Source organism: Montipora capricornis, chromosome 10 (assembly GCF_036669925.1).
Source record: "Montipora capricornis isolate CH-2021 chromosome 10, ASM3666992v2, whole genome shotgun sequence".
In the NCBI taxonomy this organism is placed as follows: Eukaryota; Metazoa; Cnidaria; class Anthozoa; order Scleractinia; family Acroporidae; genus Montipora; species Montipora capricornis.
In genome coordinates, this window is record NC_090892.1 from 20,843,272 (window position 1) to 20,863,271 (window position 20,000).

The 20,000-nt window shown below is 40.9% G+C and overlaps 2 protein-coding genes across 2 annotated transcripts in view; both read left to right on the forward strand.

Annotated features, from left to right (window-relative positions):
- LOC138022204 (organic cation/carnitine transporter 2-like) overlaps window positions 1–20,000 on the forward strand; it is a 205,840-nt gene that overhangs the window by 33,018 nt on the left and 152,822 nt on the right. The gene's annotated exons all lie outside the window — the stretch shown is intronic.
- The window catches only part of LOC138020408 (deleted in malignant brain tumors 1 protein-like), a 55,039-nt gene that overhangs the window by 23,747 nt on the left and 11,292 nt on the right, over window positions 1–20,000 (forward strand). Inside the window, exons 11-20 of the mRNA XM_068867399.1 lie at window positions 969–1,019; window positions 1,867–2,067; window positions 2,837–3,031; window positions 9,635–9,724; window positions 11,012–11,377; window positions 11,958–12,017; window positions 12,401–12,424; window positions 13,796–13,819; window positions 18,633–18,770; window positions 19,146–19,304. Coding sequence (XP_068723500.1) covers window positions 969–1,019; window positions 1,867–2,067; window positions 2,837–3,031; window positions 9,635–9,724; window positions 11,012–11,377; window positions 11,958–12,017; window positions 12,401–12,424; window positions 13,796–13,819; window positions 18,633–18,770; window positions 19,146–19,304 — 1,308 coding nt within the window. The remainder of the gene's footprint in view (window positions 1–968; window positions 1,020–1,866; window positions 2,068–2,836; window positions 3,032–9,634; window positions 9,725–11,011; window positions 11,378–11,957; window positions 12,018–12,400; window positions 12,425–13,795; window positions 13,820–18,632; window positions 18,771–19,145; window positions 19,305–20,000) is intronic.

The following is a 20,000-nucleotide window of genomic DNA, read 5'->3' on the forward strand; positions in this document are numbered from 1 at the left end:
TCAGGTGCCCAAGTCTTCCACATAACCTCAAATTTGGTCAATTCACGTCTTTAGGGAGCTTAAGATCTACGACGGCGACGTCGACCAAAACGTCACCTCAAAATATAACTTCACTCTAGTAAAAGTCTTTCGCGATTATTCCATTTCATTCACTTCGTACAATGTGGGCGAAGTATCCTAAAAATAAATTGGTACGAGCGGTTTCAGACTGAAAATAGAGATTAAAAGATTCTCTGTTGCATGCTCACGTTGTCGTCAAAACCTAAAATTTAGTGATTTCACGTCGTCGTCACGCAGAGAGCAGCAAAAATATGAGCTAAAATCCGTGCTGCACGTGCAGCACGATTATTTATGCTCTTTTAACCAATGATATCATTGTTTTGTGGCGTTTTCCTCGACGTCGTCGTCGTAGATCTTAAGCTCCCTTTTGTCAGGGCGAGGACGGCTTAGAAATGTATACAAATGTAAAACGCACGTGCAAGGCGTGCAGAGCTTTGTAACCACTCTTTAGAGACACATATAACACTGCTGCAATGTACAATTGCTGGCGGACGAACAAAAGGAGTTAATAAGAGATCTTTAGTTTTCGTCCACCAACATGGCGGCGATGAAGTAACGTGAAAAAAAACCTAAACCTAAACAAGAGAAAAAAAGGGGTTACTTCGCTCGCTTCTCGTCATGTCAGTTTTCGAAAAGAAAACCTCGTTGACATTTTGCTCCTTGAATATAGTTGTTCAAAAGTGCGAATAACTGGTCTTCACTCGTGCGATCAGCCGCCATTTTTAATATTTTTTAATAAGTCGCAAACGAATAGAGCTTAATTATAATCCTTGGAGGATAAGTTTGGGACACAAATATGGCCGCCGTTGCATTGGCAGGAGTACTAACTTGGCTTTCTTGCTGTCATGTGGGAACACAGGATTCTGTTGCAAATCATTCAGTTGACAGTATGTTTTGGTCCTCTTTAGATCCAGCTATCATACCCACCTCTATTCCTGGACGTGCGGCAGTAACGCAAAGTAAGCAACATTTTCCTTTTTTGGGACCGGGGGAAGGGAGGGGAGGGGAGGGGAAGAATATCTTCGTGACTTCTTTGCATTTGTAGTTCATAGTGAATTTCAATCGTAGATTGTCTCGTCGGACACATTGTTCAGTTTTGGTGTCTGATATTTTAAGCTTCGGGAAGTTGGTACCTTTTCATCAAATTATTGATGAAAGTATTGTGAAGCTTAAGTAAAGAGAGAGGCGTTGCTCAGTCGGGTAGTGTGGGGCCTTCTGATCCGTAGGTTGCCAGGTCGATGCCCGTCTCATGCGATCGACGTTTGTTTTGACTTTCCTCTAATCCGTGTAGCTGTAGTTTTGAATACTCGTAAAAGAGAGCAAGGACGGAGGAGGAAGGGAATTGGGGGGGGGGGGGGGGGGGGAAGGTGCGCACCGAGGGCCACACGTTTATCAATAACTCACTAGTTCACTGTCGCGTGTTACCCTCGGTTCTTGTGGATTAGTCTGCGTAGCAGGCGGTTTGGTGAAGTTTAGAGGCTTCTTTCTACCGGGCTTGACTTTGGAGTGAAAATAAGTCAAAAGAGCACGTGAAGGGGGGAGGTCAACTAAACTTCACCAAACGATCTGCTACGCAGGCTACTTGTGGATTCAAACCTTGCTGTCTTACTCTGATACGCTTTGCTTCAGATTAAATTCAATCCTCAGAGCATTCCAGCGGATTATTTGAGACCTTAACATTCTTTGCAAATCGAAAATCGCAGTTTTTTGGTATTTCTTGAGAAATGCCTCCCACTTATTACGTTTGTTTCGTATTAAAATTTTCTAGACAATCTAAGGTTTAATCGTTTTATTTTAATCTTACAGGCTGCACAAGAGAACGACGTTTCGTCTTTTTTACTTTGGTAGCACCGCTGAATAGCGCATTTTATGCAGGTGATCATCGTTCGGGCTGGATATCATCACCGGAGTTTCCTAACAATTATCCCAATGACGTTGTTTGTATCTGGGTTATTACTCTCCCGGCTGGAACAAGAGTAAAAGTCAGTTTCAAACATTTTCATACAGGTCAGTATTTTCATTACCCTCATTATCATTGCACCCACCATTGTCAACACCACTAGCATCATCATCATCATTATCATCGTCATCTTCATCATTAGGGACCTTAAGCAAGGACGACGGTGACTGCTACGAGAACGTTGTCTAAAAATATTATTTCCCGTCACTGCAATAATTTTGCGATTACTCCAAGTCGCTTGGCGTGGAAAGTGTGAGTATACATGTCAATAATAAAATTGTTGAGAAACGATGTAAATATTTAATGAGAAAATCGAAAATTCATCGTGACCTCAAATTTGATCAATTCACATCGTTTGCAAGACAAGAACGGCAAAGAAATGTCTCAAAATGTGAAACGCACGTGCGTGGCGTGCAGAGCTATTGTTTTTGCTAATTAAACCCATTGTAAAACCTCAAATTTAGCTATTTCACGTTGTTGTTTTGCTGACGACGGCACAGAAGTAAACAAAAGTGAAAAACGCACGTGCAGAACGTGCAAAGCCATTGTTTTTGCCCACTAAATATGCTAATTTGTGGCGTTCTTGTTGCCGTCGCCGTTGTCTTTGCTAAAGCTCTCTGTTATGTCAGACCACCCAATTTTGTGAAGCCTCAGATTTCCAACCTTTATTTACCCTCGGAGTTTAGAGTAGCTTGGTGTAGTATCTCCGAGCGTTTAGCCTCCCAACCATGACATACCAAAGAAGACAGACTACAGCACCGGTTGCTCTATGCCTTACCCAATGGAAGCGCTTGGATTTGCCATTTATTTTTGTAGAACACCATTACGACTTCGTGGAAATAAGAGATGGAGAAAAAGACTATTCAGAGCCCTACCTCTCACCCTCTGGAGGATTCACTGGTAACGGGAGTTACACTGTGAACGTTACTTCATCTAATGTGATGTGGATTAAATTCTTCTCGGATGTATCGGTTCGCAGAAAAGGCTTCAATTTGACTTATGAAGCAGTCGGTAAGCTGATTGTTTTGTGGAGAGAAGCTTAGTCATGATTACTGGGAGTATGCTTTTCAATCAGGATCAAAAAAAAAATTGCGTGGCATCGTCGCGTAGGCTTCTAATCTCTATTCGCCACTAAAAGCCTGGGGCCGGTTCCTGAAAGGTGTAATAACTCTATTCCGGGGATAAATATGCCTTATTCCATGAATACCTATATTTCCGGAATAAATTCTGTTCTGTTAGAATAGCAGATTTATCCCAGGAATAACTGTTATACTTGGTATAATTTATTCCTCCTTCCAGCAAACCGGCCCCTGGTGGATTGTCCTGTGCTAATTGCCTAACTAAGGGTTCTGCCGTTTTTAGCTCTCGTTCCCTTGTAGCTCATGGGGCAGAAGTTATTACGGTTTTTTCCACGGGCTTTGCTTTTTCAAACGTTTGAATTCAGCGTTACCTAGTTTGAGGCAGCCAGGTCCAGTGGCTAGGGCGTTTACTTTGAGATCTCGGAGAGTCCGTTTTCAAGATTCGTTCTGACCACTCGTTGAATGTGATCCTGACAGCCCCTGGTTAGAGCTAGGCACAGACTTGGCTGCAAATAGCCAACTGGTTTGCCTCCGGTCAGTCGGGATTCTTAAAAGTTTTTGTTGTGTTCGTACCATTGGCCCTTCAAAGCCCCTAGAAGGGTTGGTCAATAAGGTTTATATGAATGTATGTATGATGCTGGTGATTGACCTAAGACCGCTTCGCGTTCGCACAACGCTCTTCAGAAACTCATTTTTAACAGAATTGTTCTAATCTGGAACCACATTCCAATCTCTATAAGACAAGTTTCATCCTATGCGTTATTTAAAAGCCAGTTAAAATCTGAAATGATAGATAACCAACGCGGCGCGTAGAGCCGGGTTGGTTATAATCATTTTATATCCAGCAAACCCGAGTAGAATGATTGTTTTATTAAAAGCGCTAGGATCAACAACTCTTCCATGTATTGTTTACTAAAGCATCGATTTCTGCCTTGGTCGATTCTGGTCCAAAACGGCTTTTGTCGGCCATTTTTTCTCAGAGGTGCAAAAATGTTTTCAGCTCGCTTTAATGCTGATGGGATCCTTGACCATACTAGGTACAGCAGGTATATGAACTGATAGCCTGAGCCCGGTGAGCCACTGAAAATGGTGCAAATTGATATCCGTAGTTCAGTTTTTAAAATAATAAAACTTATTATTCATCTGTATTAGTTATTATACGGAAAACGCACGAAACGAGTACAAATATTCCACGTTAGAGTGGTTTTCAATTGAGTGTCGAAAGTAATTAGCGAATTGCTTTGTTTTTGCATTTACTTCACTCAGTGATTGGTTCAAAGTTCTCGCGCCATTTTTTCAACCAATCAGAAGTGAAACCAAAGCCAATTGTGGCTCGCGCGTGCACATTTTCCCGCGCTTTGTTTCGGTTACGTGTAATTACTTCCAGTTTTGATTGGCTCACTGGATTGTCTCTGTCCTTTTTGATTGGCCAAAGTAATTGCTTTGGTTTTGGTTTTACGACACTCATTTGAAAACCGCTCTATTGTACAATTAGTTATTGTACACTTGGTTATTGTACATTAGAGAACCGGTTTGACTAGTTTAGGTGCTGGCGTTTGTCCCGCGCTCGTCACGCGCAATTCTGTCACACATTCTCGGTGGTTTACAATTCACTTGCTAAAAATACAACGATACTACACACCAAAACATCTAATTCTCTACCTTCCCGTTCCCATAATGCAATACGTTTTGTGGGGTTCTTTGTATAAAAACAGTACAAGTCATTTCCTCTTGGGACTGTATCATGCTTCAGTGAACTGAATATCTATTATTTTCATGCAAATAACCCCCAACATGAAATGTATTGTGGGATTTGTGAAAATAGCGAATAAGATATATTTTACCAGCTAAAACGGTTGATCCCACTAGAAAACGAACTTAAACCTACACCTGAGTTCGATAATTGGTATTATCATTCATTCAAAATATTTCCCCGTTTTTGATTGGTTAAAACCACACGCATAATTCACCAAACCAGCTGCTGTTCATCAAATTTGGAAAGAAACTTCGTCATATTGAATCAATGACGTCAAAAGTGCAGCCCGCTGCAGACTATTGAACAGATGACGTGAAAATGACGTCAAAAGTGCAGCCCGCTGCAAATTATTGAACCGTTGACCGAAAAAAGCTGGGGACGAGATTGTGTTATTTTTGTTGAGCAGAAAAATGGCTGTGAGTAGGTTTAGAAGTTTGAGCGAAGAAAATATTTTGAATGAATAATAAAGCAATTATTGAATTCGGCTTTTGTAGAATATGAAGAATTCTGCAGATCTCGGAGGATGTTATCCACCTCCGCCTTCGGCCTTGGTGGATAACACCCTCCTCGACCTGTAGAATTCTTCATATCCTACTCAGCCTCATTCAATAATTGCTAATTATCATATGGCCCGTACGGCCCCGCGCGTGCTTTCATTGAAAAGCTATTGGGAAAATGCCCGTATGAGGGCCGCACTCATTAGCGCGAGCAGGACCGGAAAAAGCCGTTCGGCCCTACTAGGAACACGTACTGCTCCGTGCGATGCAATTTTAGGGGTTTTCGTCGCTTTTAAACATCCAAGTAATTTGCAGCCAGAAAAGCAAATGAGAACAACATATTAGATAAATTTTCTGTGCATATTTTTGTTTTTTTATTTTGTCCTAACTTCATCTTCTGAGTGCTCTTAAATAGTGTAAAGAGCCCATATGATAAAATGCTTATTGACTGAGTTAAGGTCGGGCCGTACAGGAAAATACTTGGCCCTCGGTCATGGCACACGGACCTCGCTGCGTTCGGTCCGTACGCCGTGACCTCGGGCCAAATATTTTCCCGCCCGGCCCTCCCACTCAGTCAATAATTGCTAAAGAAGTTTGTCTCACTGTAAAAAACATGTTCTGCCGTTTTATCCCAGAGAACTAAGGCATATATGTTATTCAAGGGTCGCGAGGTCCGTATAGGAAAAACTGTGTCCTTGGTCTCGAGTACGGCCCTAGGCCCTAGGCCTGTGCGAGGGCACAGTCTTTACATATACAGACCGACCAAGGCAAGTGATTAACCTGTTTATTTTTTCCTAAAAAGATGTGCTGGCTGGGAACCATTGCTTAAGGCTGGACTGCGATGCTTATCAAAAGAAAAATATCAGGCAATACCGCAATGATCGGTTGATTCTGTTCACAATATTCATTAATTTGTAAAGCAACACTGTTTACTTTTTAAAAGCGTTTAAAAGGCTTCAAAAAATATATTCTTGGTCCTAACGGCGGCCCATCACACAAGCCCACGCAACCAGGGTTATAATTCCGCCAGGGCAGGGATTCGCGCGTTGAGTAAAAAATCAAATGATTTATGTCTCGACCGTACTTATAGACGCCAGAGGCTGTCTTCGATTGAAGTCTCAAACTGCCTAGGCTTTCTTTTCTCAGTAAAAAGCCTTTAAACAGGTTCGAAAGGGTTTCAACACTTAGAAGACTCCCTGTTTAGATCGAGTAACGCTACAACTATGTATCACGTAACAGCATTGTTATGGTACCATATGAAACAAGGATTATTTCCAAAGAAGACGTGATGATTATTGTGAGGTAATAAGTTACCTTGGCAACGGGAATGCCCAGCAAAAACACCCTATATTTTGGATTTAGTTGCTCATATCTCAAAAACTAACTCGGTGACCCCCTTATTTATTGCTGAAGAGTAATTAGAAGGCCACGACGAAACTTTCGGCAAAGTTTAAAAGAATTCTGTCTGGAGGATTCAGAGTTACCTTAAGAAAGTCACAAAATTAAGGTGGCTCTCAATCCACTAGACATAATTTTTTAAAACTTTGCAGAAAGTTTCATTATGCCCTTCTGATTACTTTCCAGAAATAAAAAATGAGGGTCACCGAGTTTTCTTGAGATATAAGTAACAGGGCTTGCCCGTTGCCACGTTGACATTTCACGTCACAATAATGACTGTATCTTGTTCAGCAATAATTAGTGTTTCGTTTGGTACCACAATATTGCCAATACATGATACAACGTTGTGGTGGTGATCCTTGTAATAAGAGCGTCACTTGGAAGCGTTGAAACTAGTTCGAGCCTCTTTATAAGAGAAATGTATTTAGACTCCACTACACAACATCAACAGACAAAATGTAAAGGCAAATAAGTTTATTTTGGGACGGCTTGGCGAGAACCACCCTTTAAAGTACGTATAAAATACAGCAGTAGGTAAATAACTAGAGTACAACACTCGTAAATAAACTAGCTTTCACGAAAAGAACTTGAAAGAACCGCTACATCTGGTCGATATCGACCTGAATCCCCCATTTAAGCACGCAGGCTTAGTGTCAGTCAGACTGCCAGTAAAGCTGCCAGTTAGGCTGCCAGTTAGGCTGGGGAAACTAAATAAAACTCTGATCAACGAATAACTGGGACAGGGAACACTGAAGGACCGCAGAGGCTGAGCGCCGGGAAAAAACTGAAAATCGTTCACTAACGTACCCAACAAGGCATGTAGGCCAATTGCCAGTTAGGCTACCAGAAAAGGCTAGGGTACGAAAACAAGGGTAAACAAATGCCTAACACCCCTTACAAGAAGTCTGTCACATTGTAAGCAATCAAACTACGTAAAGCTAGACATATCTCGCCACTTAAAGAGCGGTCACAGGACAGCTGAACTAATCATACATAGAAAACAAGCATATAAAAACATCAAGTGATTAATTTCGTATACATCTAACGTAAATATATTAAGTAAAGGAACATCTAGACAACTGTGAAAAACCAAACAAGTACATAAGATAAGAAAACTAGCAGAGCTGAGCTACCGCTTACAACTAAAACAAATGCGGTAAGACGGAGGCCAGAAAAAACCTGCCCAAAAAAACCCCGAAGGGAAAAACTGCGGGCAGGAAATCTGGGTAGGAACCAAGGCTCAAGCTCAAAGCCCTTCCTACGGGACTTTATAATGTAATCGAGAATAGCCTGCTCCTAAGGAGGACATAAAACAAAAGCAAAAAACAAAAATTAAAGGAAAAAACCAAGGAGAGGTTGGTTCAGAAGCCTAGATGACGTACACGTGTTATACGCAGCTTTAGATACCCCCGATATGGCTACCCATGGTGCACCCGGCCTAGAACCCAGGCCCTGTTGTATCTCGTGCCGTCGAAATATTTATTTCTGCCTTCTTCGCAGGCTCATACGCCAGAAATAACATTTATGTAAACCGTTCTATGCTTTTGTAATCGCGTGTGTTTAGCTCCATGTCAGGGTTCGTACGGGTCATGGAAAGCCTGGAAAGGCATGTAATTTAAGAATTTCACTTTTCAGGCCTGGAAAGTCATGGAATTATATGGTCGGTCATAGAAAGTCATAGAAAGTTAAAATTATAAATCATTGCAGTTGTCAAAGCAAGGATAAAATGAAACAAAGACGAGTTTCTATCAAACAATCGGAAGTTTGGCGGACAGAGGACGTTAATTTATTCAAATTTGAACTGAGTTATCTCAGAGAATATCCTAAAACAAGGATAGTTTTTTTAAGTTTTTTCACGTGACAGCTAAACTTAAGGTCATGGAAAGCTAGAAAAGGTCATGGAAAAAGTCATTGAAGGTCATGGAATTTGAAGAGCTTAAAAGAGTATGAACCCTGAATAAGTTCAGTTAATCATTTTATACCATGGAGTATGAAACGCTACAAGTAAAGAATGCGTAAAATTACTATTACGTCATAGAAGGGGCAGGGCAAACAACTTCAACACAGGCCATTTTACGAATGCGGGGGCCATTTTCATATCCATTGTTTCGTATATCTATTATGGAATTCTGAGGAGGCAACCTAGTTTGCATTTGCCCCCTTAGAATACCATAGTAGCTATTTGAAACAATGGGTTTCAAAATGGCCACCGTATCCGTAAAATGGCCTATCTGCTTCAACATCAGGATGTCAGTTTTTCATGCGTCTGTCCTGTTATTGATCATGAATTGTGTCATCATTGTCAAAGTAGCTGTGGATCCACGAGGCGCTAGCCGAGTGGATCCGCAGACTACTTTGACAATGTTATGACGCAATTCATGAGAAACTTCAATCTGACGCGAGCAAGATCGCGTCATTATCGCATAACTTATAAATTTATGTGTCTGTCCGCTTAGAGAATCTTTGCAGTCATCGTAGAATCTATTTTGCTGAACATGTCGAAACCGTTTGCCACCCCTTTTAAACCGTGTTGAAGCATGTTGCATCGATGTTGAATGAGTTTAAAAGCGTTTAAACTTTGCTATCGCGAATGTTGAACAAAGTTGAAGCCTTCAACATTGTTTGGTATACGCGTGGGCTCTAATCGATCTTTCATTGACGTATTCATGTCCGTATCCATAGTAACAACCACGTTTCCAGCCTGGGACTGAATACAAGGCTTCTCTTGAAGCTTTGTTGAATCAAATGTTGACGATGTGTTGAAGTCGTCAAGATCGTTTAACATCGTTCAATCAACGGCTTTCAACAAAATCGAACGGTTGTTGAAGCAAATGTTGAAGCCTTTTTTCCTCAGACCACAAATTTAAAGTTTATTTCTTTGCAGGTGCTCCCACCCCGATACCCTCAGCCACAGAGTCTGTAAACACACATATTCTACCCTCAGATCTACCAAAAATTCAAAGAGCAGAAGGAGGTAGGTTTTCCTTTTTTTCTGTCCATATTTAAGAGAAAGTAAACCTCAAAAGCTTTTTCCTAGAGTGAAATATCTTTACTTGTACGGAACATTGTCGTTTGCTTCTCGAGATTTCTCATTTTGTGATTACCGAATGTCGCTGTTAAAAGTTACCGAAACTAGATCATACGTTTCACCAAGGACCGCTTTGGAGAGAAGCATAAGTGTATTCGGAGATGACGTTGAAAAATTCCTTTGTGATTTTTCTTTCAAAATTGAAGATTGACATTCCTTTGCCCAAGTACAGAAAACGCAAAGTGTTGTTAACTGACTAAAATCTGTAAGGTGAAAGAATAAACGCCCTTTTATTTAAGAAAAACCACTTAACTTGTGTAGCCCACAAACTGCAGTATTTTGAGGCCCCAAGAGAGTTCATGTCAGGTACTTGATGACAAAAGCTGTTATTTAGTAAGGCCACAATTTGACACCCTTTTTGAGACAGAGGCGTTAAAAACAGGAACAGTCGAGGGGCTGAGTACATTCATTCATTCACTCACTCAGTAACTCACTCACTCACTCACTCACTCACTCACTCACTCACTCACTCACTCACTCACTCACTCACTCGCTCACTCGCTCACAGGTATCAATTTGAAATTTTAAAAAATAATCAAATGACTAGGTGAGAGAACTTAAATAAGAACCCAGTTGACCAATAAGGCTATAAGAGCGGAGAGAAAGCAAGATATGCAAAAAGAACTAAACATAACTAATTTGTTTCATTTCTTCAGTTATTCGTTTCTGCTGTTTGTGTGCTCTGAATGCTACTTTTATACAAACTGAATTTGCTTTTTTTGAAGCGATCTTTTGCCTTTAATTGGGAACAGGGATGGTGCATTGAGAGAACTCGTCTCCCACAAATGTGTTCCAGGATCGACCCCCAGACTCGGCATCATATGTTGGTTGAGTTTGTTATTTCTCAACTCTGCACTCAGTGTTTTTCCCCCGGGTACATGTACTCCGATTCTCCCCTCTTCTCAGAAACCGACCTACGATTTGATATGACTGAGTTGAGTTGATTTTATGTGATTTTTGCCCTGTGTCCCCAATACGTTCGCCAATGCTAAATACACCTCAATAAAGTTCATTGCTGTCGTCGTCATTGTCGTCGTCGTCATTGTCGTCGTCGTCGTCATTGTCGTCGTCGTCATTGTCGTCATCGTCATCGTCATTGTCGTCATCGTCATCGTCATCGTTGTCATTGTTGTCATTGTCATTATTATTATTATATTATTATTATTATTGTAGGTTGTAATGGTATACCACACGCAGTCAACACAACATTTGGTTATCTTGATTGGCTTCACAACACTGGCTTTGTGCGAAGTCCACGCCATCCTTACGGTTATCCCAATGATCTTGTTTGTCGATGGAACATTCGGGTCGCTCCGGGTTTTCTAATAAAGGTCACAGTTCAACAGGCGGACCTTTCGCATGCAGCACAGTCAGGAGGACTGGGAGACACTTTATTAGTGAGTGATGGGGTATCGAGTGAAACTTCCTACGAAAACAAGGTACCTTGGGAGTTTTTGTCGACGAGGAATTTGGTGCAAGTTCTCTTCACTTCTGATTCAGTGAACTCCGGAAGAGGATTTTATCTGCGATACGAGAGAGGTATTTTTACTGAAACCAGTAATGCATCAATCAAGCGAGTACTGATGTTATTATCGTTTATTCATCCATTCATCTGTCTCTGTCAATCTGTTTATTTTATTTCCTTTTTCGAATAGGCACAAGCGAGTTCAATCTCATATAACGCGATTACAAATTGTTTCTGACTTACGCTACAGTAGCATTTTTTTTGTTGGACTTAAGCTAAAAGGCCTAAAACATGCTGGGACAGCCGGCTCGGTTCCTGATTTCCCGTTTGTCACTATCTTCACTCTGTAATATTAATAACCCGGCGCACTAGATCATTTTAAAAAGACATACATATGTGGCATGATTCAGAATTGTGTCCAAAAGACGCAGATTTGTGACTAAGACATTAAGACCCTGCTTCTGTAGTTTTGGTCATTGCGGTTTAAATTTCGGGAATAATGAACACATTATCTTTCAGAAATTTAGTTTTTAAGCTGCCCTTGTAGTCGAAATAGCATTTGTTTGCTTTAATCACTTTATCCGTTAACGGTTCGTAATTTTGACTTTTCACCAATGACTAACAGCAACTGATTATTTGCATAATCACTTTTAGTAACCGTGACTCCCATGAGTGCTTTGTCTACGCATGCGTCAACATTCTCCTCCCGCCAAGGTAACGCATTCATTCTCAGCATCAATGTATAAGTGAATGGTGTAGAATAAAAAGAACTAACTAGAAACTACTAATCCATATATGCGCTGCTCTTGGTTGCATATTCTTGCAAAAAAAAACTATTTTTCTTTCAACGGGGACTGATCCTTCACTGCTCTGACACAGCCGAAAGGTTGTTTCGCAAGATGACTGAACCAAAGGCAGTGGGAAAAAATCGCCGGATTTCTCCGGGAAACAGGGAACTGTAACATCAGTTCCTGAATTTCTACGGTTTCTACCAATCAAATTCAATGTAAATTTAGGACTATTTTTATCGTCAAATGTTAACTTATTGGTAATGAATTAGCTTTGTTCTTATTTTTTATTTTTATATTTATTTTCAGGTACTGTTCCAGATTTTACTACGAGTAAGTGATAAAACGATTTGTCGTAGCGTGACGTTCTTGAAGTGTTCGTCTTTTAAATTGCCTATCTTTGGAAACGTTCGGCCAATGGCCTTAGTTACCCTGTTTCTGTTGTCCCTGGGTGCTTTTTTACTTATTTACTCTTTGAGTTTAAATTACTCGAATCCCCGCCGAAGTGGTACGAATCAGACAACACAGCTAAGCCCCAATTGATAGCGAGCCTTTTTACAGCGACAGAGCAAATCACGGAAAACTCCGTGCCTTACTCTCTATCGTATTTTGTTCAAGTTTCTTCCAGTTTAGGAGCTAAGGTTGTGAGATGGGTAAACGGTTTATAAGGCTTCTCCGAAAAGACTTCAACGGAGTCTACCTTTTGTTCACATAGCAGCTGGAAGTCTACTGATTCTGTTTGTGTCTGTCTCGGTTAAGACTAAACGAATCTTTATGACTAGCAACATACGTTTGTATACAGAACACATTCCGAAAACTTGGAAGCTATCTTTGGAATCAACACTCGGTATAGTCTGGGTACGACTTTGGAGTTGGTCGATGTTCGCGCCAAAACAAAAACCTACGTGCTTACGTGTTCTGGAAATACCAAGGACGCTTTGAAATTAGCAAAAAGTTTCGGAAAATTCCCAGGCTTTCCATTCGACCAAATTGTTGTTTATGTATTTTTGTTTTCGGTCTTGTGTTCACTGATTGGAGCGATGCTGTGCAAACTTGTGCTCGTTCAATTGGACATGCCGAATTTTGAATTTGTTTACTGGGAAGCACCCGAGTCAAACTGCACTGTTGCGTTGCGTTCTGTTGTCATAGGGTATTGTTCCATTCACTCCAGAAACGGAAATAGATAAATAAAAAATAGATAAATAAAACAGGTAAACTTGCTACTTTATGCGTTCTATTCCAGAAATGTCTGAAGAGAATTTGCCCCAACTTTCTATTTTTATGCGATAGTAGAATCTCGAACTTTGCTGATGTTGCTGTGTTTTCAATGGGAGCCTCCACTCCAAAAGGAAGAAAACTAAACCGCAGGAAATAATCTTAACAATAAAAATTGGTTAAGTTTTTTTTCTCAATGAAGTCGTTTATATCCGAAAGGAATGAATCTGAAAGAGCTTCTTTTGTTTTCAAGTCGCCACATCTTGTTTCAAGCTCTTTCTTTCAGAACAATAGGGCAACCTTAACACGTCACGGATGGTGATGGTGGCACCCGGGTAAATGAAAGCGAAAATATGCAATTCTAAAACTGATTTTTAAAATGAATAAAGTTGATTGTGACGAGTTTCTTCAGCACGAGTGGAGGTTTCTTAACAAGAACAATGAGTTACATTAACTCCAAAAATTATTTTGTTTTTGCTTGTTACTTAGGGAAAGTCAACATTAATGAAGCAAGTAAGTGTTTCATTTTTTGGGTATTTTTCCACCTTTGCCATTATTAAGGGTAAAATGTGCAATCTTTGTCGAACCTCTTGATTATTCGGAGTGCTTATCTCGGATAATTCGAGGTGCGATTGAATATAATGATAATCCGTATCTTTTGTTCAGAAATTGAAATGATTAGATACGCGCCTACTTTTGATGCTCAAAACGAAGTGTCCTGTTAATATCAACCGGGAAGAAAACTTTTATCGCCGTATCCCACAACCGCGCGCGGCCTTAGGTGTTCTTTCCAAACTCCCTGCAGTATTTCCATCGCCAAAACTCAACAGATCATTCCGTGTCTACAACATTTCTTGTTATTGAATGAACATTCAAGAAGACCCGACGAGCTCTAGCCTCGACTCTGCCATGTTGAATTCCAAAATAAGGCCGCGCGTGGTTGTGGGATACGGCGTTAAAATTTTTCTTCCCAGTCCTCCGAATTACGTCACCAGATAACCTGGAAGTAAATACAGCTGTTGTTTACCTTCACTTAAGGACCGGAGTTTAGGGGACAGTTTGTGACATCACTGTATTCCGAGACGCGAGTAATGTTGACGTAGTGAAGTAAAGCTGTGTGACACGGAGTTATTAAAGTCAGCATGCATCTAAATACCTGCATTGTTGGGCATATTTGATTTGACCACGAAGTTGAGAGACTGTAAACTCTCAACAGAGATCTTTGGAAACTGAGAGATAAGCCGACCCGAAAAAAGCTACTGTAGCTTTTGCCACTGCAAGTTATCATGATGATGATGATGTTGTTGTGATGATAATCATTATTATTATTATTCATTATTATTATTATTTATAACTGCTTAAGTTGCTTACTTTGATGATTATTCCAGTTTCAAAAGTTATTTTAGCATTGTTTTTAATCTTAACACGGGGCTTATGTCCAAAAATGCACCTAATTAAATGCACACCCAATTTTGACATCCAACATGAAGTGTCCCTTTAAGTCTAAGCCTTGACGACCTATTTCTAACAATAAGGTAGGGTAACTAAAGGTTAGCATTATTTTTAGCTGAGGTTAAATGTAGCTGTTTATCTTTACTTGACAAGCTTTACTTGGGGAACACTTTGTGACATTAATTGTTTGTATCGCGATCTTCTTATAGTTTTGCCTATGCGCGAGCCGTCAATATTTCGTGGTATTGCCGTCTCACTTTTGCGGTCTGTGATTGGTTCTAATGTTGAAATTGACGTCGTTGCACTGAAATGGGTTGCTGACGAACGCAAGCAAAGACGTTTCGCGGGTAGAAAGAATTGAAATTTCGATCAGGCGCGGGTTGATTAGTTTACAGTTTTATTTATCCTTATAAATGATGGATGATATTTTCTCCCAACTAGCCGTCAATATAAGGTGGTATTGCCGTCTCAAAATCGCAATTTGTTTTCAATATTCCGAAACACAAGTGATGTTGAAGTTGGGGAGACGAGCAACGGGACACTTCGCGACGCTTATTGAAACCCCCGTGCATCTAATTAGGGTCAATCCTGGACATCTGTTGACGTGGGATACCACGGTTCGGCATAGCAATTTCTAAACCACACACCTTTGTCACAGTCTCTGCATGTTTAACCCATCCAAACATCAGAGCTCATATAATTGCAAAATACTGCAGACAATGATTTGTGAGAAAAGGATCGAGTCTCCAGTGAGAAAAATTACAACTTTGAGGAATGAGATGAGCTCTTTGAGCTAGCCTGACCTTTGTGAACTTTGATTTTAAGAATAAAGATAGCGAAATAAGTATTCATCTGATATTTGTTGGACAAACGCACCTTGTAGGGCTTTCTCTTTCCAGTTTTTAGCTTTCTCGTCTTTCCTCCTCCTCTCATAGTCCTGCAGACTCTCTTCTTCAACAATCACTTTTTCCTTCAACGCAGCTTGAAGCATCTACTCTGTGCTCTCTCTGTCTTAGGTAGCCATGAAGGGATTTGCTCTCTGACACACTCCTCGATGCCGATCAGTTCTCTTCCCCCTTCCTTTCTCGGCAGGTACAGCCTCGCAATATTACTCCTGGGGTACAGACAGCCATTCATTGCGAAGATCTTCATAGTTCTTCTATCCATGTTGGGTAGCTACCTCCTCCATTGTCCTGTCCACAATCCCCGCACTGTAGCGTACTACACCTACAGCCCAGGTATTGATGCCACCGATCAAATTTCCTCCATTGAGTTTTGATCTACACAACTTGACTCTTCTGATATACTCTGATGTTATCTTGCCTTTCATCTTGGTGTTGAGAGTCTGGTCCAACTGCAAGATGCCAAGGTATTTGTAGCCTTCCTCTTCTATTTCCCCGATATGCTGGTCGTCGGGTAGTTCTATTCCGCTACTGCCAACTTGTCTTCCCTTTCTCATTTCCAGGACAACACACTTGTGTAGCCTACAAGATCCTTAGTTCTTGAACAAGTGAGTCTAGTTGATCTTTGCTAGCTCCGTACAGCTTCAGATCATCCGTGAATAGTAGATGGTTAATGGGCTTCATGTCCTTTGCCAGTTTGTATCCAGCTCTCATTTTTCGTAGTACTAGGGTCAAGGGTAACATGATCACTATAAACAGTAGTGGTGACAAGGAGTCACCTTGAAAAATTCCTCTCCTAATGTCCACCTGCCCGAGAGCCATTCCTCCTGATGTCAATACTGTCTTCCAGTTCACCACATGTTGTTGCTGATTATAGAGATCATATTCTTGACAGCCCCAACCATCTCCAGACATTTCAGGATCCATGAATGCGGCACCATATCATATGCCTTCTTGTTGTCTATTCAAGCCATTGACAAGTTTGTCAACCTTCTCCGGCAGTTCTTCAGGATTGCCTTGTCTACGAGCAATTGATCTTTACTTCCTCGGGATCCCTTCCTGCACCCCTTCTGTTCATCTGTTAGCAGTTCGTCCCATAACTCCAGTCAAGAGCTTCCACATCATGAGTAGGTAGGCAATAGGGCGGTAGTTGCTGGTCTGGGCACCCTCCGCTGTGTCCTTTTGTATCGAAACTGTTCTTCCCCTGACCATCCACTCTGGTACATTCCCTTGACATATGCAGTCTTGCTAGCATTCTTGCAATCTAGAGTGCAATCCTGTCAGTTTCTTAAACCAGAACCCCTGAACAAGATCGGGGCCGGCTGCCTTCCAGTTTGCCATCTTGCTCACTCCATTTCTAATATCCTCCACAGTGATGCTGATATCTTCTTGCACCTCTGTTGTACTGAGCTCCACCTCTACATTCTCTAGCCAAGAGGCTCCCTCATTGTGACCGACTTCCTCCGACCAGATCTCGCTCCAGAAGGAGGTTGCTTCTGTGGGATCAGGTAACACCGTTTCTCCTCGTTCCTTTCCATGTAGTGTTTTGTAGAACAGCTTCTGATTGGTTCTAAACAGGTGGTTCTGTTTGAACTGTTGACATCTCTCGTCGTGTCTTTTGATCTTAACTCCACCTGCCTTGATCTTCTGTTTCAACATGCCTGATTCATACAAAGTGCCCCTTTCCTCAAGATGATATTTTCTGTTGAACCTTTCTCTCTCTATTTGTTTCAGTCTCACGTTTCCTCTTCGGACTTCCTCAATCTTGCTCAGGTCTTTTCGCCAAGTTTCGATATTCCCCTTAATCCTTCTCTTATAGAATGGCTCTTCATTTCTTCTCCCTTTCCTCCCTTTTATCATTCCCATTCGTTCTGTAGTAACATATGCAGCTGCATAAATTAAAGAATTTAGTTCAGTGATGTTGTGCGTCTGAATCCTTTTGACGGCTTCACTGAATTTTCAAACTTCTGCCTTCAGCTTCGTTCTTTTGCATGACGTCAGTGATGGTAATCCTATTCTCTGTTCTAGTTGTATAATTTCTAGAATCCTGTCGCAAAGGGCTTCCAGTTCTGGGCTGATCTCTTCTTGTAATTCTTCAGTAGTGAAAACTCTGGGTTCCTCTTCACGTTGGTGTTCTTCTTGGGTATCAGATGTTGTTGCATGGTCTGGTGCTTCTGTGGTGAGAAGTTCCTTAGTTTCAGTCTCCTGATATTCATAGTCTGGTGTATCTTTGGCATAGAGCTCTGTAGTGTCAATCTCCTGATGTTCATGTCTTACTCGTATGGCTATTTCCTCTTGATCCACAGTCTCTAGCCACTTCTTGTTCTTAATCTGGCGAACTTGATCAGCCAATCTTTGCTCGGTGACTTCTGTTAGTTCGTTGTTCATGTTATGGGCTTTCCACAGGTCTAGCAATCTTTTTCAGTACCCTCGCCTCTCTGGCTCACTCCTGATGTAACATTCAAACAACCGTTTGTTATCCTCCTTTGACCATCCTAATCTCTTCTGTTGTTGTTCAGCAGTAGCAGGATGACGACCGGGCCTGCGCTGCTGATCCACAGGACACCTGCCGGACGTGACACCTTCACTACAAGCTCCAGTCCCGTTGACGTCGTTAGTGTGAAATTCAATATTCGACATTCTTACATCAAATTAGGTTGTTGTAACCCTAACATGGGTGGCTTTTGGGTTGTTGACACTTGCCAAAGGTGCCACCCAAGACTCTTGTGGGCGGGAGCGTCCATATTTCCGTGGTAGGCTAAGGCAACAACCTGTTCTACCCCAGTTCCCAGTTATTATTATTATTATTATTATTATTATTATTATTATGATCATCATTATCATTATCATTATCATTATTATTATTGTACTGCTTTATTTTTGAATGTTTATGTAAATTTAATCTAATTCAAACTTTTATTTTGTTTGCTTATTATTTATTTATTTATCATTATTAATTTTTTTTTAAACAGGAAAAGGAGACAAGGGTAATGCAATAAACGGAGGCGTAGTTGCTGGCATTGTGGTTCCCTTGCTATTAATAATAATAGCAGTTGTTGCGGTTGCAGCCTTTTGCCACCTAAAGAAAAAGAAAAGAGGCAATAGTGGAGGTAAACATTTTTTTAATGTTACGATGGTTATCGTGATCGAGGCAGTACGGCTGCCTTACACTAGCGACAAACCTAAGCACAGGAAGCATGCGCAAGCTGTATTATTTAACTTTTTGTTAGGACATAAACACTAGTTAAATTTCGGAGAATAAGACAAAGGAAAAAAGACCAAGCTATTATTGCAAAATTTAACCTGAAAGTCGTATCTGAATATTGTATAATATTTATTTGTTTCGACGCTCTATTTAAAACCAGTCCTAAACAAAACCCTCACTACAAACGTTTTTTAACCTTCTGTACGCAAATAGTGTGGGCTTCTTTCTCCGTTTTGTGAAGTTTTAATTGTCCTTTTCCCTGTGTTTCCTTTTTTTTTAGTTCGCCACCGTTTTGTAAACGAAGCATACGATAACTTTGAGGGAATGGCAATGTCACCATCCGATACCAGAGGAGAGTATGCAGAGCCCGTTATAACCAGTGGCACATGCCCTCCAGGCCAGGCTGTAACCGGCCAAGACAATGTGGCCTATTGTTCAGGTATGACACAGTTGTTAACTCAAGTTGTGGACCAGAGGGGTTTACTGCTTCGGTTGCTGTGAAATACGGTGATATCATTGAGTGATCATCTCAGTGATGTTCAATAGCATTTTTTACGCAAGCTCGACACGTTAACAGATGGAATTGAATCGTGAAGTAGCGGGATTTGCATATCTGAGGCCCCATTTGCGGAGGGGGAGGGGGCGTCGAAGTATCCCGCATACCATTAATTTTTGGCCAAAATATCCGGTATCCTATTAATTCCTGTGTTTGTATTCCTATAATGCCAGTTGCTACCGATGATATCATCATGCGCGATATGTTTGGGTAAAAGATAACGTAAAACATTTCCATGGGCGTTTAGTTCTCTTGAGAGGCGGATATGGTAGATGGTGAATATTTGATGGCAAAAATGCAAATAATTGCATTTGTGTGTATCCGTTTCAGTTTTTGTGCCTTTTGTATTTACCAACACACCTATTTTACCTATTTTGATGCTCAGTATCCCAGAATCTCATCTTCAAATATCCTGTATCCGGTTAATTTTTCCCCCTAATTATCCCATATCCCGATAATCCCTAATAGGGCCTCATATTAATGGGCTCCTGTTGTTGGTTAACATAAGTCCTAAAGAAACGTGAACTATAATTTTTGGCGATAGTCAACAAGTGAGGTCAATCACAACAATTTACATCA